This window comes from Crotalus tigris, unplaced genomic scaffold, assembly GCF_016545835.1.
Source record: "Crotalus tigris isolate CLP2741 ecotype Arizona unplaced genomic scaffold, ASM1654583v1 scf7180000024119.3904262, whole genome shotgun sequence".
Lineage (NCBI taxonomy): Eukaryota > Metazoa > Chordata > Lepidosauria > Squamata > Viperidae > Crotalus > Crotalus tigris.
In genome coordinates, this window is record NW_024100396.1 from 1,302,956 (window position 1) to 1,330,477 (window position 27,522).

Sequence of the window (27,522 nt, forward strand, 5' to 3'; positions counted from 1 at the left end):
ACATGGGAACTAGGGCATTGTAATCCCAAAGGTGCTTTTTCATGAGGCAACCGGACTTTGTTTTTCTTGGAAGACGTTTTGCTTCTCATCCAAGAAGCTTCTTCAGCTCTGACTAGATGGTGGGGAATAAATCTTTCCATTCCCCACCATCCAGTCAGAGCTGAAGAAGCTTCTTGGATGAGAAGCAAAACGTCTTCCAAGAAAAACAAAGTCCAGTTGCCTCCTGAAAAAGCACTTTTGGGACAACCCTGATATAAGCTAAGTTAGTGGACCAACACAAGGCAAACACACGCTCCAGTCCACTGACAGCCACAAGCATCCATTGGGTGATTTTGGACCAATTTCCTCTCTTTTACCCCAAGGACTTGGGTGAGGTAGTGGTGAAAATGCTGGACTAGGATTGGGCAGACCCAAGTTGTAGCCCTCTTTCAATCACCACAGTTCAACTAGGTGATTCTGGATCAGTTCCTGTAAGCCCAAGATCCAGTGTTATGTATGGAACTGGAAAAGTTCATAATGGTATTGAAAAGCCAGGTTCTATTCTCTCTTCAGCCACCAAAACTGATTGCTATCACAGAACTGTTGTGGTGGGGAAAACAGGCGAGATGGTTATATACATCGGCTTGAGTTCTCAATGAAAGGGAGAATCTAAACCTAATGCTGAGTCTAATAAATAACTGCTGTACAGGTGATGTTCCACCTCTATCTATAGCGTTAAACCAAATGCAGCTGTCTTGTTTGGCCATAGAGATAGTCCTTGACGTACAACCCTTGGTTAATGACCAGTTACAACAGAACTGAAAATAATAATAATAATAATAACAATAATAATAATAAAGTTGGAAGGGACCTTGGATGTCATCTAGTCCAACTCCCTGCTCAGGGAGGAAACCCTATACCATTTCAAACAAATGGCTGTCCAGTCTCTTCTTGAAAACTTCCAGTGTTGGAGCATTCATCACTTTTGGAGGCAGGTTGTTCCACTGGTTAATTGTTCTAACCGTCAGGAAGTTTCTCCTTTGATTGGTTTCCATCCGTTGCTTCTTGCCCTGCCTTCAGGCACTTTGGAGAATAGCTTGACTGCCTCTTCTTTGTGGCAGCCCCTGAGATATTGGAACACTGCTATCATGTCCCCCCTCGTCCTTCTCTTCATTAAACCAGACATACCCAATTCCAGCAGCCTTTCCTTATATGTTTTAGCCTCCGGTCCCCTGATCATCTTTGTTGCTCTTCTCTGTACTCTTTTAGAGTCTCAGCATCTTTTTTACATCGGGGTAACCAAAACTGGATGCAGTATTCCTAGTGTGGCCTTACGAAGGCATTGTAAAGTGGTATTAGCACTTCACGTGATCTTGATTCTATCCCTCTGTTAATGCAGCCTAGCACTGTGTCGGCTTTTTTGGCAGCTGCAAGCGACTTATGACCATTTGTTGTGCTTACGACCGTTTACAGTATCTCCATAGTCATGTCCTCAAAATCTGGATATTTGGCAACCAGTTCCTATTTATGACGGTCACATGTCCCTAGGTCACGCGATACCCTTTGGCAAACTTCTGACAAGCAAACTCAATGGGGAAGCCAGATTCACTTAACAACCGTCTTATGTCATGACCTTTCTTGACACCGTTGTTAAGTGAATCACTGTAGTCATTTTATTCCACCCTCATAACCAACCCAAGGAATTGCTGAACCACAAAATGATCAGATAACAGTATTTTTTTTCTGTGCAGGTTTTTTCTTTTTTATATATAAACAGATTTCCTACTTTGCAACAAACTCCGCAAGCCAACTCCTTAATCTTCTTTTTTAACATATATATTTATATATACCATATGCTTTTTTTTCTGCCTGATTTTTGCTTTGTTTTTTTTTCCCCCTCCTCATATTCACGGAGGTGTCAACAGGATCAAACAGTACAAATTGTGACTATAAATCCAGTTGGCAACCTTAAAGATATTTTTTTTTCCTTTTTTTTAGGGAAGGACAGGTGACTGGTATATATAGATATCTTTTTTTAAAAAAAATCAGATCTACGTTACTTGCTGTTACAATAGTATTTTATCATTTTAGGAACCATTTATTGTTTTTCTTTTATTTAAAAAAAATTCTGTTCAGAAGTGGGTAGAAGGGAAGGACACAAAATAGAGATTTCTTTTTTTAAAAAAAAAACTCATCTCCTGATTTTTTTTTCTTTTAACCTGAAATCCTAAAACACTGCTGAAGTTTAATTAAAAAATTATATAATATCAAAAAACACACACAAAAAAAGCAACCCTGTTGTCATTCAACCCACCACTATTGCCTTTCCTAACGACCTGGGTTTCAGCTATCATACAAACACCGTACCTCTATACAAACGCGCTTTTAAACTAATAAAATAAAGATTACTTACAAGAAAGAGAAGGGGAAAGAGAAAAAGACAGAGACAGGGAGGGTGACTGAAGGGGGAACTTTTTTTGGGGGGGAGGGGGTGTTTCTGCCCAGTGCCTTACAAAATGGGAAAGTAAAAGAATGTGAGACAATGATTGGAGGAACTGGGTGCCTTGAGTTAAGAGGGCGGGAGCAAAAAGGCATAAATTCGGCATCATGCTTGTTCTCTCGGGGACAAAATGCAGCTAAAAATCCTGTTGGTTGGATTTGCAAGTCCCCAGAAACTGAGATAGATTAAAAAGAAAAAAAAGAAAAGAACGCACCTTGCCTGCAAATGCAAGTTTTTTTCTTTTCTTTTTTTTTTCTGCCTAAGCCCGTTTCCAACCTCGTCACGAAACGGTGCGCTCACTGTCTGCAGGCCGTGTTCAAATTAACTGGCTAGTTCATGCACGGAGTGTGCATGTGTGTGTGTATATGTGTGTGTGAAGCTGACCCGGTGCATTTTTTTTTTCCATTACACCAGACGTACCTCTGACAAGGAGTCCCTCTGGCTATGTTTGCACCCAAACAGGAGAGTGCCCTGGGTTGCAAGAGGCCCAAAACGTGCAGAAGAGACAAGAGAAAAATCTAGGGGGTTTTGTTTTTTTTTCCTTTTAAACAGCCAAACTCAAGGAAGGGTGTGTGCTCCCCACCTCCCTCGAGTCCCCACCCAGGAAAGGGCGACAGAAGTCAGTGAACCCGTGTTAAAAATCTATTATATATATATATATATATATAAAAAAAAATTGCAGGATTTTGCCTGTTAAATCTTAATACGTCCCGGGGGAAAGAAAGGGAGGACAGAGGGAGGGAGACAAGGATGCACCTTTTAGAGCAGTAGCAAGGTTTGGGGTAGAAAAGCCCCCCCCCCCCCAAGTCCCCTGACTCCACTACCTCCTCCCTCCTGCCCCTCCCCTCCCCACATCCCTGCCCTCAAACGGATCCGCAGGCCATGGTTTTGGTGTGTCATTGTTGTCGGGATTCAGAGGGGATTCGGTTTATATAAAAAAAAAACCCCAGAAGAACTGGAGATGCTGAGATTCGTTCGGCGTGTAGGCAGAGGCGAAAAAAGGGGCTACTGCCCTGGGGCATCGCCCACCATTTCAATTCCGTGCTGTTGAAGCTGTGCTCTCAAAAGGGCGTTTTCGTTCTTCAGCTGCTCGATCTATTGCGGAGGGGAGGGGGGAGGAGGAGGAGGAGGAGGAGAAGAAAAGGATGAGTGTCTCAAACTTGGGAAAAGCAGAGTCGAGAATAAGGAAATGCAACTGGGTACTGCAAAAAGGTACAACAGGCGGACCGTAATGGAGCCTGAAATTTCCATCATAGGTCATGACGGTTGTAAGTTGGGGGGGCTCACGTCACCAAGTCAGAATAACAGAATAACAAGAGTTGGAAGGGGCCTTGGAGGTCTTCTAGTCCAATCCCCTGTAGGCAACCTTGGCCCCTTCATGACTGGTGGACTTCAACTCCCAGAATTCCTGAGCCAGCCATGCTAAGGTGAAAGGGAGAGGTTTCCATGCTGAGCCATGCTGGCTCAGGAATTCTGGGAGTTGAAGTCCAGAAGTCATGAAAGAGCTAAGGTTGCCTACCCCTGCCCTTTACCATTTCAGACAATTAGTTGTCCAATCTCTTCTTAAAAACTTTCACAACTTCTGGAGGCAGGTTGTTCCACGGATTAAGTGTTCTAACTGTCAGGAAATTTCTCCTTATTTCTAGGTTGCTTCTCTCTTTGATGAGTTTCCATCTGTTGCTTCTTGTCCTGCCTTCAGGCGCTTTGGAGAATAGCTTTGACCCCCCTTTTGTCTGTGGCAGCCCTCAAATACTGGAACCTTGCTATCATGTCTCCCCTAATCCTTCTTTTCATTAAACTAGGCATACTGAATTCCTGCAATTGTTCATAGTATATTTTATCCTCCAGTCCCCTAATCATTTTTGTTGCTCTTCTCTGCACTCTTTCTAGAGCCTCAACATCTTTTTTTTTTCTATCACAGCGACTAAAACTGGATTTCTATTTTTGTAACTTTTTTTTGTGATAGCTCTAAAGTGGACACCATGGCCATAAAGGAAGTATTTATTCTTAGGGATGTTTTTCAGCAGATACAGGCTGAAAGAAAACACATACCAGGCAGGCAGGTGTATGTGCGCAGATGCAGCCATTTTGTGAAAGCAAAGGGACGTACTCTGTTTATATTATACATGCAAACATATAAACTGCCCGTCTCCTCTTGTTCTGATAGCATTTAACTGCAACAGCTGAAATTATACTTTGCCAGACCTAACAGAATTTGCTCCAAGACCGTGTGACCTGGAAGAAGTCCCTGAAGCAGGACATCTGTACCAAATCACAACTCACTACTGTGACTACAAGTAGCCCTCAACTTACAATTCATTCAGTGAATGTTTAAGATTACAACGGCACTGAAAAAAGTGATTTACAACCATTTTTCACAGTTATGACCTTTGGAGCAGCCCCCTAATCATGGGATCAAAATTCCGAGACATGGCCACTGGTTCATATTTATGACCGTGTCCAGGGATCGTGTGATCCCCTTTTGTGACAAGCCAAGGGGTAAACCACTCATTTAACAACCGGGTTATCAATTTATCAGCTGCGGTGACTCACTTAACGACTTGGGCAAGAAAAGTTGTAAAATGAGGCAAAACCCAACACGTGTTTCACTGAACAACAGAAATTTGGGGCTCCATTTTGGTCGTAAGTCAAGGACTACGTGTACTCGGTTTTATTGCTCTCTACAATCCCAAACCCTGCTCCAAAGCAAGAGGGGAAGAACGTGGGCTGAGCTACCTGTTGCCGTAGCAGGTCATTATCCATCTGAAGCCTCTCGGCTTCCTTGAACGTCTCCTGCATACGCTGGTTCGTCTGGCGCAGCTCCCGGATGTAGTCACAGGCTTTGGAGAGGATGCCCCCTTTGCTCTGGAAGAGAGAAAAAAGGACCAAGCCCTCAACTGGGTGACCCCCTTCTGCTCTGCCTCAACTTGGATGGGAAGCATCTTCACGATCACCAGACTTCTCTAAGGTCCTTCCTCCTTTACACACCTTCAAATATGCAAGGAATAGCTGGTTCTGTTTTTAGGATGGGACTTATTTATTTGTGACTGGCGAATGGAATATGAATAGAATAGAGTAGAGTAGAGTACAGTAGAGTAGAACAGAATACTGGACTGGACTGGACTGGACTAGACTAGACTAGGAGCTGGAAGGGACCTTGAAGGTCTTCTAGTCCAGCTCCCTGCTCAAGCAGGAGAACCTATACCATTTCAGACAAATGGTTGTCCAGTCTCTTCTTAAAAACTTCCAGTATTGGGGCATTCACAATTTCTTGAGGCAGGTTGTTCCACTGATTAATTGTTCTAACTGTCAGGAAATTTCAGATAAATATTGATTTATTTGAATTTACAGAGCTTGCTGTTATAGTCAAAAAGTAAGCGTTAAATGCTGTTTTCTATCTGCCTGAGTCAACCTCAGTGCCTGGTGACGTCTTTATCTCTGTCTTGAAAACCACAAAGAAATTGTTCATCACAGACTTTCCTCAAGATGGTTGAAGTTGTTTCCATCACAACCACACTCACTCACACACACACTTCCTAGAGCTTTAGGACTATTTATGGACCTGGTAGCTTCCCATTCGAGTACTAATGAGGTCCAAGCCTCTTAACCTTTTGAGTTTAGGCAAAACTGGCCAACTGTGGCCACAGCTTCAGGACTTCTCAGGTGGAAAAGGTGTCTTGTGGGGTTCTACTCAGCTAAGGAGAAATCACTAGGAATAAATGTCTGCAAATCTATGGAATTCTTCAAGCAGGAACTCTCAATTATGACTGTGCCAGGTTATGAAAATGTAGAAACAACAGCTCATTTGCATGTCTTCCTCCTTCTACTGCAGGGGTCTTCAAACTTGGCCCTTTTATGACTTGTGGACTTCAACTCCCAGAATTCCTCAGCCAGGCACACTGGCTGAAGAATTCTGGGAGTTGAAGTCCACAAGTCATGAAGGGGCCATAGTTCCCCCATGCTGGCTGAGGAATTCTGGAAGTCCACAATCATAAAAGGGCCAAGTTTGAAGACCCCTGTTCTACTGAGTTGGATGACATTATCTATCTCCCATTAGAGTAAAATAAGTGGGATCTCAGCCTCCCAACTAATCAATTAGCTATTTCAGAAGACTGCAAAGGTAATCTCATTGCTACCATCACTGGAATTAATGAATAGACAGACTGTCAACTGAAGAGCCAGGGATAGGTCAAGGTAGTGGTAGATATCAGGGTCCATGCCAGAATTTCTGTAGTCTCTGCTACCTCAAAGATGCCAATAGTTTGGAATTCAAGATCAGAATTATTTGGTATAGTTCTTTTTATCAAAAGTGCAGTAGGAGAAAGGGATTGCTAACTTTCTTCCTAGTTATCGTCCCCCCAAAATTGGACTATAACTTCTCATTATCTTGAGCAGGCAATGGCCCCACAACTCAATACTCAAGCAGGAGCGGATGTTTCCACATGATATAATCTGACTGAACAGTACTGGTGGTTCCAATTAGTCTACAATTCTGCTATCTATAGGCAGGCCAATGAGGCTGTAATTACCCAAAACAATTTAAACAAGATAACACAACAGGGAAAATTCATCTGGGAAAAACAATCGGGCAAAGTCTCCAGCCTTGCTGGAACCATGGAAGGGTGACCTGGGGCATCTCTTCACGAGAGAAGCCTAACATCTCCTCCCCAAAGCAAAACATTGTTCCTTCTGGGCTACCCACCCCCCAAGCAACTGCCCTCACCGCCCCTGTCTTGCTGTTGTCTGTATTGCAGTCTGGAATGATTTTTGACAGCTGTACGATCCAATTGTTGATCTTGTCCCGCCTCCTCCGTTCAACTAAAAGAAAAAGAAAAAAAAAGATGCGGATCAAATATGGCAACCTGACAATAACATGTGGAAGGACGGAATGACTGGCGTTAGAGTCTGGGCAACATGTGTTCCATCAGATGTTGCTGAACTACAATTCCCAGCATTCTTCTCCAATAGGTGGGATGTCAGGAGCCAATAGGTACTGGAAGTTCACTATCTGGAGCGCTTCCTTCCTTTGCCAATTTGGAAAAATAGTAATAATACTTATATACTGCTTCAGAGTGCTTTACAGCCCCTCTCTAAGCGGTTTACAGAGTCAGCCTATGGCCCCCAACAATCTGGGTCCTCATTTTACCAACCTTGGAAGGATGGAAGGCTGAGTCAACCTTGAGCCAGTCAGGATCAAACTCTTGGCTGTGGGCAGTTAGCCTGAAATACTGCATTCTAACCACTGCGCCACCATGGCCCTTTCCAAGAATTGGAAAAAGGGAAAGAACTTGGTCTTTCTAAATCAGTGGTTCTCAACCTTTTTAATGCCGCGACCCCCAACCGGTCGTAAGTCGAGGACTACTCAACCGGTCGTAAGTCGAGGACTACTCAACTGGTGCAGCACCGTTTGCAGAATGGGACTTTTGGTGGGCTCAGCAGGGCAGAGACAGCCTGGACAAGTCCTATTGGCTTTTGAAAGCCAATAGAATTAGACTCTATTCAAGAGAGTCTATTCTATTGGCTTTCAAAAGCCAATAGAATAAAAGGGAGTAGCACAGCTAAGGAAAAGGGGGAAAAAATGGCGGACTGCATTGTTTGGCGACCCCCGTGAAATGGTCGTTCGACCCCAAATGGGGTCCCGACCCACAGGTTGAGAACCACTGTTCTAAATCATGTTTTATAGAGCAGGGGTAGTCAACCTTGGCTCTTTTATGACTCGTGGACTTCAACTCCCAGAATTTGCTCAGGAATTCTAGGAGTTGAAAGTCCACGAGTCATAAAAGAGCCAAGGTTGACTACCCCCGTTTTAGAGCAATGCTTCCTCATCTGATTAGGGCACAAATCTGGAGACTGGAGAGAACTCCCTCAGCTTTGCTGGTCTGCCTACCTTCGTTGTGTTGAGCTCTTCTCCTCTCATCCCGGGGCGTTCGCGTCCCGTCCATTTTCCTAGAATTTGAAGGGAATGAGTTGAACGAATCAGAAGGCCAGCAGCTTTCAGAGACCCTGTCCCCATCTCAGAACCTTTTCTATTATTTTAAAAGACGAAGTTAAAAAGTGCCAAATCTTACGTCAACTCCTTTAACACAGATGGGAGTATCTTAAGAATCAAGAAATGGGGGAAGCTAACTCTGAATAGAATAGACCTGGAAGGGACTTTTGAGGTCTTCTAGTCCAGCCCCCCCCCCTTAAGCAGGAAAACATACACCATCTCAGACAGGTGATTGTCTAGTCTTTTCTTAAAGATCTCCAGCAATGGGGCGCCCACAATTTCTGGAGATAAGCTGTTCCACTAGTTGATTGTCCTCACTGTCAGGAAGCTTCTCCTTAAATCCAGGTTGCTTCTCTCCTTAATCAGTTTCCAACCATTGTTTCTTGTCCTTCCCTCTGGTGCTCTGGTGACCCCCTCTGCCTTGTGGCAGCCCCTCAAATACTGGAATACTGCTATCATGTCTCCCCTATTTCTTCTATTCTTTAGACTAGCCAAGTCCCGCAGCCATTCTTCATATGTTTTAGCCTCCAGGCCTTTGATCATCTTAGTTGCTCTTCTCTGGATTTTTTCTAAACTCTCAACATCTTTTTTTGTGATATGGGGACCAAAATTGGCTGCAGTATTCCAGGTACTCCTCATGGACATCCTGAATTGGAAGGAAGAGGATTGCCGAAACAGAGAGTTTGTTTTTCTACAACTGTCAGAAATGCAACAATTAGGGTGGACCCTTTCTCCCTATTGCCTCCATAATGTTGCAAAGTTCAACAGTTTTGGAAAATGGTTTACATCTTTTTTTTTTCCCCTTTCTCAAAGATGTTTTCAAAAGAATAACAAAACAAACAAACAAACAAACAAACAAGGAGTTAGAAGAAGAAATATCCACATTCTTTTCTGGGAGAAAACAAGTGTACTTGAGCAACAATTGTGAAGTTAGACAAGCTTTCAAGACTGAAGGCAACCCTTTCAAGTAGGCCAGGTCAAGAAACAGATATGGCAAGGATTCAAGGACTTGTGTTGATTGTAATACGGTAGGATAAGAGTCTCGAGCAGAAATTTTACTCTTAGTCACCCATGTTACAAGAATGTTGCCAGGCTGACTGCATTCCCTTGGGAATGGTCAGATAAGGCTTCAGGGATGATAACAACAATAACAACAAAAATAAAATAACAATAATAATAATAATAGTTGGAAGGGACCTTGGAGGTCATCTAGTCCAACCCCCTGCTCAGGCAGGAAACCCTATACCATTTCGGACAAATGGCTGTCCACTCTCTTCTTTAAAACTTCCAGTGTTGGAGCATTCACAGCTTCTGGAGGCAGGTTGTTCCATTGGTTAATTGTTCTCACGGTCAGGAAATTTCTTCTTAGTTCCAGGTTGCTTCTCTCCTTGATTAGTTTCCATCTGTTGCTTCTCGTCCTGCCTTCAGGCGCTTTGGAGGATAGCTTGACTCCCTCTTCTTTGTGGCAGCCCCTGAGATATTGGAACACTGCTATCATGTCCCCCCCCTCGCCCTTCTCTTCATTAAACTAGACATACCCAATTCCAGCAGCCTTTCCTTATATGTTTTAGCCTCGTCCTCTGATCATCTTTGTTGCTCTTCTCTGTACCCTTTCTAGAGTCTCAGCATCTTTTTTACATCGTGGTGACCAAAACTGGATGCAGTATTCCAAGTATGGCCTTACCAAGGCCTTGTAAAGTGGTACTAACACTTCACGTGATCTTGATTCTATCCCTCCGTTAATGCAGGCTAGCACTGTGTTGGCTTTTTTGGCAGCTGCAGCACACGGCTGGCTTTTGAGGAAGTTAATCCTGTGCTTCTTTCTGCAGTGCAAAGACTCTAATCTCGGCCCTTCCTTCACCCCTCCTCCCAGCCTAGCTGGAAATTCCACCCCACAAATCCCCCAGTAATGGTCTGATCCATTCTTCCTTAGCTGCCTTCCTTTATGTTCTGACACACCTGCTTTCTTTCCTCCCCGACACCAGCATTACCTGCTTGTGGTCCCACTTGTTCTGCCTTCTTCCAGCTCGCCTCCCTCCTCCCCCCCCCAGCCACACTACAGAATGTCCAGAACTTCCTTGACTGCAAGACCCTGATTGAAACTTCAAGCGTGTGTCCAAAGCAATACGTACGGGGAATAGGGGTGGGTGCGGGGAGCTATCGTACGTTGCGTTCCCGTCTGCAACACGTCTTGGGGGGTCATCATCACGTAGAACTGACCTGAGGGAGAAGGTTTAGGCCACCAAATAAATAAATAAAAATTGGGGGGAAAGGGGGGGGGGAGAGAGGATGTCTGCAAGAAAATATTGCAATGCCGAATGTTTGCATGAGAAGACCTAGCTGTTGATTTTTGTCCATCTGCCACCCCGCCCCCATTCCCAATTTTCCTCCTCCTTCTCACAATAAATCTGAAATTTGGCTATTGAGATAGTCTGTCTTCCCTGGGCTGTTCCTTTATCTCTTCTACTCCCCCCTCCCCACAAAAAAAAAAAAACAGTTTCAAGGAATGGATGTAGTTATTGCCTATGTGTGGCAATACTAAACACATGGCTATTTTTATATATATAAGAAACTATTCACTGATTTGCTAACATAAGGAGCTAAACCGAGCTTGGATAGTTTACAATTTATTGACTTGTGGGGCGGACCCACAATCTTAACATGTGGTGTCCATTAGACCAAGTCAGATGGTTTATTTGTCTGGAGTAAAGCCTGTTAGGTAAACAGAGCAACTATTTTGTTCATCAGAATTTTAACCTGTGGCGCTGTGATCTTTTCTTGTAATCAATATAGTTTTGACTCTTTTTTTCATAGAATATAACAACTATGAACATCTAGCTAGATAGTAGCATTTAATTAGTCTGGGCTAATTTTGATAAGGTAAACAGGATCCAACTTAGTTTTGTTTTTGCATTTGCGGACACCAGGAAATTCCAAGAAGGAAAGCCGAAACAACATTCTAGAAAAAAAGCAATGAAAAACTATTTTTGTATCTGGTGGCCAAGAATACTGATTCCAATGATGTTTGTAAGCCGAAGACTTCAAAGACACTTCAAAGAAAGGTTTGGATTTGTAGATTATTCAGCAACTTTGCCCCACAATGTTATTTAGCTTCTTTCTGCCCTCTAGAACTGGGGATCTCAACACCCAGCCTTCTCAAAGAACAAGACCAGTATTGAAATTCACAGGTCTGAAAGCCACCCAGATGAGGAAGACTAGCCTTGGAAAAACAAGCAAAGAGACAGGAATGGCCTAGTACAGGAGTAGGCCACCTTGGCTCTTTTATGACTCGTGGACTTCAACTCCCAGAATTCCTGAGCCAGCCATGCTGAGGGGAAAGGGAGAAGTTTCCATGCTGAGCCATGCTGCCTCAGGAATTCTGGGAGTTGAAGTCCACGAGTCGTAAAAGAACCAAGGATGCCTACCCCTGGCCTAGTAGTTTAAGGTACCAGCAATAGTCTTGCTTTAGGCATGACAAGCCGGCTGGGCCAATCACCAGGAGACTGTGAGTTCTAGTCCTGCCTTAGCTGTGGAAGCTGACTGAGTGACTTTGGGTCAGTCCTTCTCTCTCAGCTCAAGTTACTTCACAAGATGTGGAGAAAATAGGAGGAGAAAAGAATACTGTGCGTGTTCACCCCCTTGAGTTATTTATAAAAATAATACAAGCAGGATAATAAATACACACTGATAGTCTTTGACTTAATGACCACAACTGAGCCAAAAGTTTCTGTTGCTAAGCAAGGCAATTCGTTGAGTGAGTTTTGCCCCATTTGACAAACTTTTTGCCCCAGCCATTAAGCGAATCCCTGCAGCTGTTAAGTGAATCATGAAGTCGTTAAGTGAATCTGACTTCCCCCCATTGACTTTGACCATTGGAAGCCAGCTGGGAACGTCGCCAATGGTGATCACATGACTCTAGGACAGTGCAATGTCATAAGTACATGCCAGTTGCCAAATGTTCGAATTTTGATCAAGTGAACATGTCCTAAATCACTTTTTTTTCAGTGCCGTTGTAACTCTGAATGGTCACTAAACAAATGATTGTTAAGTCAAGGACTACCGGCAAATAAATATAAAGGTAGGCAATACCTGGACCCTCCTAGGGATTGTGATTCCAATCCCCATCAGCTCCAGATAGTATGGTCAATGACTGGGGATGGCAGGGGTGGCAGCTCAAGAAAAGTGGAGGCCATCAAAGCACCTTTCTGGGGCCCCTGATTTCCTACCTCCAGCTTGTGTCAGCGACTGATCAGTTGTCTGTACGGACACTGCGGTGGCATCCCCCACGGTGGAAGCAGGGAAGTATGCAAAACGGGCTTCACCGCTCACAGCATCTGTGGCTGGGCTCCCACCATTACTGAAAGGGTTCTGAATCACAGCCTGGAAACAGAAGGGGGATGCATTTGTGGACCTGTGCGCAGCAAAAACCAAACCACTCAAAGCAAGATAAATAATGCAGAAAGAGCAAGGGGAAGCCTTGAGTCTACCGCACGGGATGATTGACACCGAAAACCCAGCCCTAACTGTTATTCATGCTGGCTAGGAGTGATCAGAGTAGCTGGCCAACAGCTGGGTCTAAACATTAGGAATGCTCAATTGAGTCAAGATTTTGTGCTAAGTATGACACGGTCCAGAAACAGCTTTCCATTAGTAGAGGAGAGAGGAAACCAAGGAGTGAAGCTGTAGTGATTAACTCAAGGTATACACTGCCCTCTTGTGTTTAAGAACGGGTAACAGATTAAAAACAGCCAGTTTGGTGTGCTGATAGAAAGTGGGAGATGGTGAGTTCTAGTCCTGCTTTAGGCAAAAAGCCATCTGGCTGATTTTGTGCCAGTCACTTTCTCTCAGCCCCAGGAAACAGACAACGGCAAACCACTTCTGCAAAGTCTTGCCAAGAAATTTGCATGGATACCATATGTCTGCAAGCAAAGTCATTGAAAAAGAAGAAGGCAAAGTGCTTCTGGATTTTAGAATTCAACACACAAGCACCCACTACACAACACCCCAGACTTAGCAACTTGATGAGAAAGAACTGGAGAAAAATCACAAAACACAAAGACCTGCAAACAGAAGTAGAACAACTGTGGCAAAAGAAAGCAAAGACGTTCCAATAGCGATAGGGCCTTGGGTGTTCATACCAAAACATCTGGAGCACCACTTGAACATCACTGGCATTGACAAAAATCACCGTTAAAGTGATTTTTGCAAAAGGCAGCTTTACTCAGAAGAGCTTACATCCTCTGACGCCATCAAACCACAACATCTGTCTATCTCAGGACCTTTGGAAGGACTTGACAGGTGTTTAAAATAGCAAATCCAGTCTGAACATCTGGTTACATCTGTGCGACCAATCATAACAATAATACTAATACTGGGGTTAGCCAAACCACTTCTCACCTGAGCAACAGCTTGCTGACCACTGGTGAAAGCTGCGGTTGAGACCACACTAACGGCCCCCGTTGCATCCGTTTGTCCATCCAGCTGACTGTCCGTCACCTGAACTACTCTGTATGTCACCTGGGGAGAAACAGCAGAAGCCATGTCATGCTTCTGGCTGAAGCAGTATTTATAAAGATGGGGAAGAATAAGGCGATGTTCCAACCCCCTTGAACAGGGGTAGGCAACCTTGGCTCTTTTATGACTCGTGGACTTCAACTCCCAGAATTCCTGAGCCAGCCATGCTGAGGGGAAAGGGAGAGGTTTCCAAGCTGAACCATGCTGGCTCAGGAATTCTTGGAGTTGAAGTCCACGAGTCATAAAAGAGCCAAGGTTGCCTACCCCTGCCCTTGAAGATCTCAAACCATCAAACCCTGCTATAGGGTGATTTCCACAATGAAAAACGCTTTTGTTTTTTGTTTTTGGAGTGCAATGAAATCAATCAGAAACGGGAGCGAATTCCCATAAGCTAGGCCAGGGGTAGACAACCTTGGCTCTTTTATGACTCGTGGACTTCAACTCCCAGAATTCCTGAGCCAGCACGGCTGGCTCAGGAATTCTGGGAGTTGAAGTCCACGAGTCATAAAAGAGCCAAGGTTGTCTACCCCTGAGCTAGGCGTTTGCCCGCTGTATCCCATCATCTTCAAATTGCAAGGGAGGCTGTCTTTAATTGCTGGAACTCCATCCAAAGTCCCAAATCCAACCTTCCCAACACGGGCATTACCTGTCCACCATTGTTCTCTGTTCGAAACTGATACTGAATATTATGGTCTGCAAAAGCTGCTTGCTGGACACTGGCAATGGCCACTGCGGTCTGTTCATCTGCATTTGTGCCGTCCCCTGCAGAGAAAGGAAAGAGATTTCAGTTGACAGCTATGACCAATGGACCAGAAAGCTTAACAACATCCAGTGAATTCTAGATCTCTGACAGACAGGAAACCAGGTTGGGAGGGTATGGATTTGTGTCAGGGACTGCAGAAGGCTGATTTTTTTGGGGGGGGGGAGCTGCTCTTGAGAGTGGAACTCTCACTATCAGCCTATTTCAAACATCAGCCGTAGCAGGATTGAATATTTTCACATTTACATCAGGCTGATCTGGATTGCGATTTTAATGTCCATTGTTCTCTTCTATCTGGGATGTACAGCTGTGACAGCCAGTGGGGCATTTGGAAGAGAAGAAAGTGCACAGGCAGTCCTCGACTTACAACAGTCCATTCAGTGGCTGTGTTGAAGTTACGACTGCGCTGAAAAAAAGGGACTTGTGATTGTTTTTCACGCTTAACGACCGTTGCGGCCTTCCCCATGGTCACGTGAATCAAAATTCAGACACACTTGGTGCTCCTCTTTATTTATTTATTTATTTTATTTATTTACAAATATTTATATGCCGCCCAATCCCAAAGGACTCAGGGCGGCGTACAAAGTTAAAACAGTCATAAAACAATAAAATAATCCAGTCATACCGCGAGTCCGATCATATCCCGGCCCCCCGGGGACATCAGCCCCAGGCCTCATAAAAGAGCCAAGGTTGTCTACCCCTGAGCTAGGCGTTTGCCCGCTGTATCCCATCATCTTCAAATTGCAAGGGAGGCTGTCTTTAATTGCTGGAACTCCATCCAAAGTCCCAAATCCAACCTTCCCAACACGGGCATTACCTGTCCACCATTGTTCTCTGTTCGAAACTGATACTGAATATTATGGTCTGCAAAAGCTGCTTGCTGGACACTGGCAATGGCCACTGCGGTCTGTTCATCTGCATTTGTGCCGTCCCCTGCAGAGAAAGGAAAGAGATTTCAGTTGACAGCTATGACCAATGGACCAGAAAGCTTAACAACATCCAGTGAATTCTAGATCTCTGACAGACAGGAAACCAGGTTGGGAGGGTATGGATTTGTGTCAGGGACTGCAGAAGGCCTGCTCTTGAGAGTGGAACTCTCACTATCAGCCTATTTCAAACATCAGCCGTAGCAGGATTGAATATTTTCACATTTACATCAGGCTGATCTGGATTGCGATTTTAATGTCCATTGTTCTCTTCTATCTGGGATGTACAGCTGTGACAGCCAGTGGGGCATTTGGAAGAGAAGAAAGTGCACAGGCAGTCCTCGACTTACAACAGTCCATTCAGTGGCTGTGTTGAAGTTACGACTGTGCTGAAAAAAAGGGACTTGTGATTGTTTTTCACGCTTAACGACCGTTGCGGCCTCCCCCATGGTCACGTGAATCAAAATTCAGACACACTTGGTGCTCCTCTTTATTTATTTATTTATTTTATTTATTTACAAATATTTATATGCCGCCCAATCCCAAAGGACTCAGGGCGGCGTACAAAGTTAAAACAGTCATAAAACAATAAAATAATCCAGTCATACCGCGAGTCCGATCATATCCCGGCCCCCCGGGGACATCTGCTTTTAACGGCTTTCTTAAAGGCCGGCAGGGTGGGAGTAGTTCTCGGGGGGAAGTTGATTCCACCAGGTCGGAGCCACCACAGAAAAGGCCCTTCCCCGGGGGCCCGCCAGCCGACATTGTCTGGCTGACGGGACCTGAAGGAGGCCCAATCTATGGGACCTCACCGGTCTCTGGGAGCTGTGCGGCAGAATATGATAATGTGGTCGCCCTTTGTAACCTTCTTACAGGCCACGCCAGTGGGAAGGCCAGATTCATTTAACAACCGGAGGGCTAGCTTCACAACTGCAGTGTTTCACTTAACGGCTGGGGCGAGAAAGGTCATTCAATGGAGCAAAACTCACTCAACTGTCTTGCCCACCAACAGAAATGTTGGGTTTGTGAGTCGAGGGCTCACATGTAGGTTGCCCACTTTGGAACCCCACAGAGCTGAGCGTGTGTCAAAACGCTGTGCAAACCTGGAGCACATGTTACCTTTCGAACTGATCTTAGTAGTGTGGTTGTGGGATCAGGGGAGGCAGACTGAGAACTCCTAGCACAGGCTTGCTTGACTGCCATGAGAGTGACGGCACATTACACACCTAACGGGGAACAGAATCCGGAGCTCTCCAAAGGCATAACCCAGGGATCTTCAAACTTGGTCCTTTTATGACTTGTGGACTTCAACTCCCAGAATTCCTCAGCCAGCGTGCCTGGCTGAGGAATTTTGGGAGTTGAAGTCCACAAGTCATAAAAGGACCAAGTTTGAAGATCCCTGATGTAGACCCTCTTCCTATCCATTCCTTTTCCTATCCATTCCTTTTTGCCCTGCAAAACTGGCAGAACTGGCCAACTGTGGCCACAGCTTCAGGGTTTCTCAGGTGGAAAAGGTGTCTTGTGGGGTTCTACTCAGCAAAGGAGAAATCACTAGGAATAAATGTCTGCAAATCTATGGAATTCTTCAAGCAGGAACTCTCAATTATGACTGTGCCAGGTTATGCAAATGTAGAAACAACAGCTCATTTGCATGTCTTCCTCCTTCTACTGCACAGGTCTTCAAACTTGGCCCTTTTTTGACCTGTGGACTTCAACTCCCAGAATTCCTCAGCTTGAGCCAGCCTGGTGTATGGCAGCTGCTGCCCAGACAAGAGAAAGCCAGTGGGGATTGGTGTGGTTGTCAACAAAATTTTTCCTTTCAGAACAGTCAGTTAGAAAGTTGGCCTTTTCCAACAAATTAACCCAGTGGCTTTGATCGGTAGTTGCTTTTAAACCATGGGTCTTCAAACTTGGCCCTTCCTGGCTGAGGAATTCTGGGAGTTGAAGTCCACAAGTCATAAAAGGGCCAAGTTTGAAGACCTCTGGTATAACCAGCTGTGGTCTGGTTATATGTGCAGGACTCTGGGCTTCCTTGAGACAAGGGACAGTCTCCCTTGCAGATGGATAGTTCTCCTCTCTCTCAAATTAGTATTCAACAGTGTATTTTGTACCCTGTGTGTGCTAGGCCGCAAAAACCTAAGCATGCTAACAGCAGCGAGAATTGTATTTGCTCAGCACTGGAAAAATGAAAAAAAAAAAAAAACACCGTTGGAGGAAGAGATAACCAAGAAAATGCTGGACTGTGCTGAAATGGACAGACTGACACTGAGAATCAAAGAAAAAGAAGACGCGGAATATTTTCAAACACAGAACTTATTTTATCAAGGGCTGGGAAAACGAGATGGAGAGCTATTACTAAGCAAAAAATTAACCCAGACAACACGTAGTTCATTAAGCACCACTGAATCACAATAATAGAAAATTAATAAAATAGTTTAAACAACAACAACAACAACACAAGCATGCTAGATTTTGGCTGCAAAAACCTCTGCAAACTAGATCCAGACAGAAGGCAAGACAGCTATGCTCTCATTTTTATACTTTGGGATCCCCGGCTGCAGAAATCCCAGCCACGCAACATATTTGGGGGATTTCTGGACCCCCAAAGTTTTCCTCACCTTCCCGTAGCTCAACTCCATCTTCACTTTCTTGATCTTTCTCGTGGCTGAAACACAAAAGGAAGAACAAGAGTTCAGCTCTATTTCCTTCCTGCCAGATGTGGGGAGGGAACTCAGCAATTAAGCATGCAGGATTTTTTTTTTTTTAACCCTTGTAGGATCAAAATGAGTCAGATGAAAAGTTTTAGCAGCACAGAATCACTCCCCCCCCCACACACATACCTTCAAATGGCTGCCTCCTTTTTAAGGAATTTTGCAATGCAATTGCCTTGTAATTAACAGCAACACAGAAGTTGCAAAACAGCCTTGGTTTGCTACCCTGTATTATAGGAATGCTGCAGCACAGCGCACTTCGAATTTTAGTCTCCAGCCCTGGTGTTCACCTGTACAGAAAGGCTTCAGAGGCCAAGGATGGAACTTTTGGCAAGGAAAAAAAGATCCTGGATGGGCCAGGGTTACAATTCATGATCAATAAGCTTCTTGGTCTCGGGTTCCCCAAATGAAGGGCGGAAATCAAATGGCCAATGAGTGGTTGAGGACTTCAAAAGAGCAGGAGTTGAAAACATGGTCAGTTGAGAGGGGAGCTTCAGCTCTTGGGACCTGCAAAGCAGAATGTACACCTCCCCCCCACTCACCCCACCATGCTCAACTGTGCAATGAAACAACATTGTGTGCAACTGAAAAGATGCCATCACCTGCAGCTTTCTCCTCCTTACAGAATTCTTTAGGATAGAATAGAGCTGGAAGGGACCTTGGAGGTCTTCTAGTCCAGCCCCCTGCTCAAGCAGGAGAACCTACACCGTCTCAGACAGGTGAATGTCTGGTCGAGGGGTAGGCAACCTTGGCTCTTTTATGACTCGTGGACTTCAACTCCCAGAATTCCTGAACTAGCCATGGTCTAGTCCAGGGGTAGGCAACCTTGGCTCTTTTATGACTCATGGACTTCAACTCCCAGAATTCTTGAGCCAGCATAGCTGGCTCAGGAATTCTGGGAGTTGAAGTCCATGAGTCATAAAACAGCCAAGGTTGCCTACCCGTGGTCTAGTCTCTTCTTAAAAATCTCCAATGATGGAGCGCCCACGATTCTCTCAGTGCAGAATTTCAAGGACCCAAGCTGGGGATTTGTCATTGTGTAGAGAGTCCTTGGTGCTCTCTGACCTTGGTGGTTGGCTTGCAGACATGATGGATTGATGATGTTATCTAGTTGGGTAATGAAACTGCACCCAAACAACCAAACTCAGAGAACACCAAGGACGCCACAGTTCAACCCTCAGCTGCAGAGTTTCTTCTCTATTAGACTGCAATTCTTCCTGCCCCAGTATGGAACATCTCCCACTAATTCAAGAGGTCCGCTTGGTGTAATAAACCCACTTTTGCTAGGTGAGATGGCGCTTACATCAACTGATGGATTGAGGCCCAAAGAAAGCCTCACCTTTGCAGGGTGCCACAGCTATCATTTCCATTTCCTCCTGGAATCCATGGACCTCAAGACTGCACCCCCAGGAAATGTCTGGGCTAATATCAACCACCAAGTTCAACTTTCCCATTTGAGAGACTGGAAGGAGAAACAGCTTTACAGCTCCGGAATCCTTCGCTCATGGCAGAGAGTGATAAGGATAATCAGTTATTGCAGAACAGGCTGAAAGCACAAGGCAGAGGGGCAAAGGTGTCCAAAGGAAGGTATGGCAGTTACCGGATATATTGGTGGATAAGCCCATCCAGATAAGATAACCCTCACATTTTTAACCCAAATACCACGAAAAATATGCCACTCGTGGAAAAGCCAACCCACATTTTTCATGGTATTTTGGTTAAAAACTGGGGGAGGGTGTCAGCTTATCTAAACATGTGCATTACACGATATACAAGTACTTTTATAAAGGGTTATTATGTATACTTGCAGATAAGCCCATTCGTGGATGAGCCGAACCAATTTTTTTTTTTGGGGGGGGGGGCATTTTGGCTTATTTGCAAATATATATGGTAACCAAGACCGAATTAAATAGGCTTAGAACAGGGGTCTTCAAACTTGGCCCTTTTATGACTTGTGGACTTCAACTCCCAGAATTCCTCAGCCAGGCATGCTGGCTGAGGAATTCTGGGAGCTGAAGTCCACAAGTCATAAAAGGGCCAAGTTTGAAGACCCCGGGCTTAGAAGAATCCTTTCCCCCTCTGGGGTCATATTCCCCAAGGGACAATCCATTAAGGACCTGTGACATAATGGGTGGGCTACGGGCTTATTTTTTCCTTCTACTTCTAAATGCTAAATGCATTTCTGCTAAATGCATTTCTTTCCTACTTGCATAATTTGAACCTGCCCTCCAAAGGAGAGCTATTTATTTATGTTATGTGTTTGTTTATTTGATCAATTTATGTAGCTGCCTATCTCACAATGGGAACTCTGCAGGTCTACGTGGGATCAAAAACCAAAGTTTCAGGCTATTGGAGGGACTGTGCATTTCAAAATGTTTCTGCTCATCCTATCAGAATTAGATATTCTCTATTAAGCAATGCCATCTTTGCTAATTCTGCCTTCTCTGTTGCAGAACATGCCTTATGAAGCATAATCGCTCCCCAACTATGTTAGTCTTCCGTAAAGGTTTTAAAGACCTGGATGTTCCCTAAACTTTGAGTTTAGCGGCAGAACAGGCTCTAACGGTTAATTGGCTTCTTCTTCTTTTCTTTGTAAATGGAATTATTTTGGCAACCTCAGACATTTGTTAGTTAGATGGTTTTGTTGCTATCGTTGGTTATAGTTATTTCCACGAGATGGGCAGGTATGGAAGTCATTTGAGTGGACACCAGTTCAAAACACAAAGGAAAAAAAAAATCAGTAAAGAAATACAAGGAGTCCTTGCTTAATGGCCACTCAAAATTATGACGGTGCTGAATGAGTGATGAAGTTCTGGCCCTCCCACGGTCTCATGATCATGGTCTGGATAGAATGCACTCTGTTTGTACTTAGGAGGGAGACCATGTCCCTGTGGTAACCACTTGAGACCTTCCCTGCCAGCTTCCCACAAACAAAGTTAATGGGGAAACAGGCTGGGAAGGGTACAAGACGCTACCGTCAAGTGGTTCACATTCCCACGGCTTTTTCTTGGGTTACAAGGTCCCAAGAATGTTGCATTCCATAGCAAGTGTACGCAGCATTGCTCCTGTGCACCCTATTGTTCTGGGGGCAAGGGCGGAGACGTGGAAAAAAGGCTTTCCAGGCCTTGGGAAATGACACTGTTTAACACAGTGGTTCTCAACCTGTGGGTCGGGACCCCATTTGGGGTCGAACGACCATTTCACGGGGGTCGCCAAACAACGCAGTCTGCCATTTTTTTCCCCCTTTTCCTTAGCTGTGCTACTCCCTTTTATTCTATTGGCTTTTGAAAGCCAATAGAATAGACTCTCTTGAATAGAGTCTAATTCTATTGGCTTTCAAAAGCCAATAGGAATTGTCCAGGCTGTCTCTGCCCTGCTAAGCCCGTCAAAAGTCCCATTCTACAAACGGTGCTGCACCAGTTGAGTAGTCCTCGACTTATGACCGGTTGGGGGGTCGCGGCATTAAAAAGGTTGAGAACCACTGGTTTAACAGATGAGGCCCAGAGTGTGTCCACCCTGTTGGATCTAATGGGACAAGCAGAACAATGAGAGAGAGAGACAGTCCTCTGCATATGAGCATAGTGGCTCATGAGGTTAGGACACTGGGCTGATGTTCGTCAGCTTCGCATTTGAGACCTATTTGCCAACGCGGGATGGGGTGAGCTCCCGTCACACGCTGACCCAGCAATTTGAACCTGGGTGATTGTGAGTAGATAAATGGGCACCACGTTGGTGGGCAATTTAACAGGGACATGAAAGGAGCCCCCAACTGGTCATCCCCAGGACAAGGGTGATGTCACTGTTCAATCCTTTCAACATGGCAACGCTTCTGCGCTCTCCATTGGACTGTAGTAGTAGTAGCAGTAGCAGTCCTCCATCATTTTCTATGCATTCCTAAGAGCGAGGCCGAGCTACACAACACACCAGCTGTAACAAAACCTCAGCTGTCACCCTCTGAACGATTCTACTCTTCCCAATTCCTCTTTGCTCCCATTTTTGCTCTGCTCCTTCTGGATTCGCCCTCAAACTCCAAACCAGCCTAGCTAATCCCATCCATCCTTCCTGTAAGTCAGTGGTTCTCAACCTTTTTATACGGCGACCCCGGTCATAAGGACGTGCCGCGCATGGGGGGTGCGGCGCACATGTGTGGCGCCGCCCCATGCGGGGGGCGGTGCACATGCGGGGGGCGGTGCACATGCGGGGCGTTGTTTGGCGACCCCCGTAAAATGGTCGTTCAACTCCAAATGGGGTCGCGACCCTCAGGTTGAGAACCGCTGCTGAAAGTCCTCGGCTTATCACCAAAACTGGAACTGAAACATCCATCGCTAACTGAGGTAGTTGCAAAATGAGTCACGCCTGATTTTCCCATCTTTTTTGCTACTCTTGTTAAACAAAGCACCCTGCTTCTTAAGTGAATCCGTCTTCCCCCCGTGTCTTTGCTTGTCAGAAGCTGGCTGGGAAATCGCAAATGGCGATCATATGAACCCGGGATGCTGCAACTGTGGTATAAACATATGTTAGTTACCAACTGCCTGAACGGTGATCGCATTATAGCAGGGATGAAAGTTGTAAATCACTTTTTTCAGTGCCAGTGTAACTTTGAATGGTGGCTAAACAAATGATGGTAAACTGAGTTTTTTGCAGAAGTGGAAAGTTGAACAGAATTTTAGGGAGTTGAAGTCCAGACATCTTAAAGCAGGGGTCTTCAAACTTGGCCCTTTTATGACTTGTGGACTTGTGCCTGGCTGAGGAATTCTGGGAGTTGAAGTCCACAAGTCATAAAAGGGCCAAGTTTGAAGACCCGTGTCTTAAAGCTACCAAGTTTGAAAACCATTGTTCTAGCCTATCATCACCACCTTTAAAAGAGAGAGGAAAAAGCCATGTGAATAGAAAACACCCACCGCCCCAGATCACATTAACTATGGAAGGCCAGTTTGCACTCTGAAAAATAACATATACCTACCTCATTCCTTTAAATTATTACCAGAACGATAAAAAGATCTGAGGTTGTCTCATGCTTGCTTTCCTAATAGTTTTAACTGTATCTGGAAATCCCGGTGTTTATTTATTTGGAAATCCGTGTATCACATTTGCAGAACAATAGAAGCTATCCAAGGAATTTCCCTACTTCAAGAATGGTTTAGAAACCTCCTTTGATGGAGTGAAAATACTGACGCATATGTGTCTCATGCGTAAACACTTCATTTTTTAGCAGCGGTGTGTGAATGTACGTGTGTGGGATCTTTTCTTATTTTGGTGCCCCACCTAAATCTGCGTTCACAGATTTATGCCCAAAATTCACTGCAGAGAGAAAGGGGTCTCTGTAGTGAGAAAGGGATACCCGAAAACGTTAATTTGGTGAAGTTTGTTCATTGTCATTCTTTCTCACCTAAATCTAATTTATTAAGACTTTCCTATTTCAACTCCCAATGGCCTTTTTTTCTAATCCAGAGCCAGTTCAGTGCCCCATCCCAGCATTAGAGTACCTGCTGAGTAGCAAATACTAATAATAGATGGCCTTTTCTGCTTTGTCCCTGTTCTACTTTTTGTCAAATCAGGTTGGTTTGGGTTATTTTTTCTTTTTTGAAAGGGGGGACTAACGTCCCCTCCCCAATATAGTACATCAATAGAGGCAGAGAAACGAGGCGGCAGGAATAGCCTCAGGTAAAGTCCAAAGAGGAATAAGAGAAATATGATAAATAATTAAAGGACAAGCCGGGGGGGGGGGCAGAATGAATGAGAGTTCAATGCAAAAAGAAAAGTGATTGAAAAGAACCATCAAATTGGATGGGATTTGGGGAGTTAAACTAACTCAAGCTATTCTGCCCAGTTTGACACACAAAATCCAGAGCATCCCCAAAAGTCCTTGCTTGGAAGATTTTTTTTTTTTTTTCCTCAATCTGTGCTGCTGCAACTTTTACTGAGCCAATTAACATAACGGCAAAATTCCAGAAGGGTTCAGAGAGAAAGCACAGAATTTAATACTCTGAGCTTTGCGGTTTGTCCCCCAATCTTTACTGGTTCTCTTTGAGGGGTGGTTATTAGAAAAAGAACGAGCCACCCATCCGCTCACCTTCCTACTATTTCTAATCGCCGTTAGTGATGAAGCAAGTCTATAAAATATCAAGGCTGAATTATTTAGTATTTCAGCATACTCATTCCCCTCAAAGGAGTTTTGAACAGCCTGCCTGATTCTGGCACGATCACTTTATTCTCCTTTTACCACAATGTAGTGGCTGAAAAAGGCAGTTGAGTGTCATAGTTAAGGTACTGGACTGGGAGCAGAGGTGATTCAGAGTACAGCCACTGTCTCAACCCAGCCAACTTCACAGAGCTGCTATTGTTGTTGGTGGAGGGGGCAGAGAGGGGGAGAAATGGAGGAAAACACCACACAGCTGCTTTGAGCTCCTGTGTGAACAACAGAATATAAATCTAAGAAATAGAGAATAGAATAGAATACTATAACAGAAGAATAGAATAGAATAGAATAGAATAGAGTAGAGTAGAGTAGAGTAGAGTAGAGTAGAGTAGAGTAGAGTAGAGTAGAGTAGAGTAGAATAGAATAGAATATAGGATGGAATGGAATAGAAAATGGAATAGAATAGAAATATAGAATAGAATAGAAATATAGAATGGAATAGAAAATGGAATAGAATAGAATAGAATAGGATAGGATAGGATAGGATAAGACAGGACAGGACAGGACAGGACAGGACAGAATAGGAGTTGGAAGGGACCTTGGAGGTCTTCTAGTCCAACCCCCTGCTCAGGCAGGATACCATTTCAGAACTGTTTGTTGGAAAGGCGAGCCTATTCACTACTTTGTCAGCACTGCTCTGAGGTGAGAATTATTCTCTGTCCCAGATCTATCCATATGATCTGAACCAAAACTGGATTAAGTGTATTGTGCAAGCCAGCCAGATAAGAAGACACCCAGAAGACAACAGTATCACTCCAAACTGCCTGATCTGCGCTCAGCCCACATCATACCCCTCCCAGTTCAGACCATCAGTTTCACTGTGCTTCCTCCCCCGTTTTCTCTCTCCCCCCCCCCTCCCAACCCAGACGTCCTTCCTTTCTGCAACCACTTCCCTGTATTCCAACTTACTGACAAACAGCCCTTAGCCCAGGGGTCTTCAAACTTGGCCCTTTTAGGACTTGTGGACTGCAACTCCCAGAATTCCTCAGCCAGGCATGCCTGGCTGAGGAATTCTGGGAGTTGAAGTCCACAAGTCCTAAAAGGGCCAAGTTTGAAGACCCCTGCCTTAGACCAGTGTTTCCCAAACTTGACAATTTTAAGGCATGAGGACTTCACTCCCAGAATTCCACAGCCAGCGTTGCTGGCTGCTGGCTGTGGAATTCTGGGAGTTGAAGTCCACATGCCTTAAAATTGTCAAGTTTGGGAAACACTGCCTTAGACGAAGGGAGAAGGACACAGGGGTCCCTCTTTCAGTCTTCCTAACAACCCCACGAGGTAGGCCAGACAGAGACACCATAAGCACAAGGTCAGCCAATGAGAATACGAATCCTGATCCGAAAGTGAAACACGGGTGTTTGAAGGCCCCTTGGAGGTCCGGATGTTTCCTCGCCTTCACCCCAAGGACTTCCCATCCCTGTTTGACAGCGGGCTCTGGATGTGGGGTTGACCTCCCCCCCCCCTCCCTTCTTCCCTCCCTCTCTCCTTGACGGCAGCCAACCAACCAATCTCCGCGCGGCTGCCCTTTTCAGTGTGACAGCAAAAGCGCCGGACACCCAAAACCGACGGCTGCTTTTCCTTCCTTTCCGGATCGCCCCGGACATTTCCTATCTTGGACAGGTGGGGAGGGAAATCCCCACCCGCCTCCTCGCGAGGCTTGTCCTTTGGAGAACGCAGACCCAGCCTTCCCCCGTGCTCTCCTCCCACCCCCCCACAAGCCACTGGGAAGGATGGGAGTTGTAGTCCCAGCCTCCCCCCCCTTCCCCGAAAGCAAAAGAGGGGTTAGGAATCCCACCACCCGGAGAGCATAATGACACACCCAGCATTAGAGATCGCGGGACGGTGTATGTGTGTATGTGTGTGTCTGTGTGTCCCCCGACCCAGTTTTTGTTTCCTCTCCGTTCCCACGACCCCGAGACTCCTCTCCCCCAGGTGTAGAAGGAGCGGATCGCCCAAGCTCGGCCGTGTCCTCCATTTTGTTCTCCCCCTCCCGCCGCCGCCGCCTCCTCCTCCTCCTCTCCTCCACCGCAGGACCATGCAAGGCGGTGGATCGAGGCTGGCTCCACTCCCCTCCCCCACCCTCCGTAGGCCTGGGAGGCCGGAAAATCCGGGATCCCTGCCGAAGAAAGGGAGCGCCCTGGAGGATCCGGCCGGGCTCCGGGGCAGCAGCGGCGGCGGCTCGTCCTGCCCTTACCTGGAAGCAGCGGCGGCGGTGGCTGTATCCAGTCCGGGTTCCAGCATGTCCATGGGGGGAGAGGGGAGGGGGAGGGGGAAGGGAGAGGGAGGGGGCGCCCCGCTGGCCCCAAGGGGGACGGGTGGGGGGGGGAGGAAGCAGGAGAAGGAGGGGACGAGTTTTAAATCTCACGCCGGATGGAGGTAGAGGGGACGCGGAGGAGACACGGGAGCCGAGGCGCTGATCACGGGGACAAACACTCGGGTCATGTGAGAAGGAAAGAGCGAGCGAGCGGTTCTCTCCCTCCCTCCTTCCCCAGCTGGGAGCCCGGGACACGTGAGGGGGAAGAGTCGGGAGAAGAGCGTGGGAACCGCAGGAGGAGGAGGAGAAGAAGGACGAGGAGAAGGAGGACGAGGACGGCGTCGAGGCCCCGGGAAGCCCGGCTCAGCCAGCGCGGCTGCCGATGGAGCGTCCGCGGCCTGCTTCGGAGCGTCGGCGGGCAGGCAGCGGATGGAACGTTGCAGCAAGACGGAGCGAGAGGGGGAGGGGAAATGGAACGTTGCGACGATCCGGGGCGGGGGGAAGAGGGAGGGGTGGGAATGGAACGTTGCAACCTCGCGGATGGAACGCGGCGGGGTTCGATCGAACGTTCAGACAACAGCAGCGGCGCCGCGCGCGTGGGGGGGGGGGAAGCCGGCGGAGGGAGGGCTTTTTGTATCTACATCGCGGGAAAGAGCGGAGGAACGAAGCGGGCAGAAGAGGACGAGAGTGCGG

At 45.9% G+C, this 27,522-nt stretch overlaps 1 protein-coding gene across 1 annotated transcript; it reads right to left on the minus strand.

Annotated features, from left to right (window-relative positions):
* Positions 1-1,714: 1,714 nt before the first annotated feature.
* On the minus strand, positions 1,715-27,316 carry USF2 (upstream transcription factor 2, c-fos interacting). Its single transcript, XM_039322650.1, has 10 exons — positions 26,770-27,316; positions 18,287-18,333; positions 15,560-15,675; positions 13,866-13,985; positions 12,695-12,848; positions 10,601-10,688; positions 8,367-8,425; positions 7,203-7,297; positions 5,216-5,344; positions 1,715-3,574 (listed from the first exon to the last, which is right to left on the minus strand). The coding sequence occupies exons 1-10, from the start codon at positions 26,820-26,822 to the stop codon at positions 3,485-3,487; spliced, it is 951 nt and encodes a 316-aa protein (XP_039178584.1). The 5' UTR covers positions 26,823-27,316; the 3' UTR covers positions 1,715-3,484.
* Positions 27,317-27,522: the final 206 nt, after the last annotated feature.

Coding starts and splice junctions, on each gene's coding strand:
- USF2 (XM_039322650.1), bottom strand. CDS start 26,822: ATGGACATGCTGGAACCCGGACTGGATACAGCCACCGCCGCCGCTGCT. Junction 10,689..12,694: donor GTCGCTGACACAAGCTGGAG/GTAGGAAATCAG, acceptor CTTCTCCCTCAG/GTCAGTTCTACGTGATGATG. Junction 5,345..7,202: donor ACAACAGCAAGACAGGGGCG/GTGAGGGCAGTT, acceptor TCTCTCTTCCAG/AGCAAAGGGGGCATCCTCTC.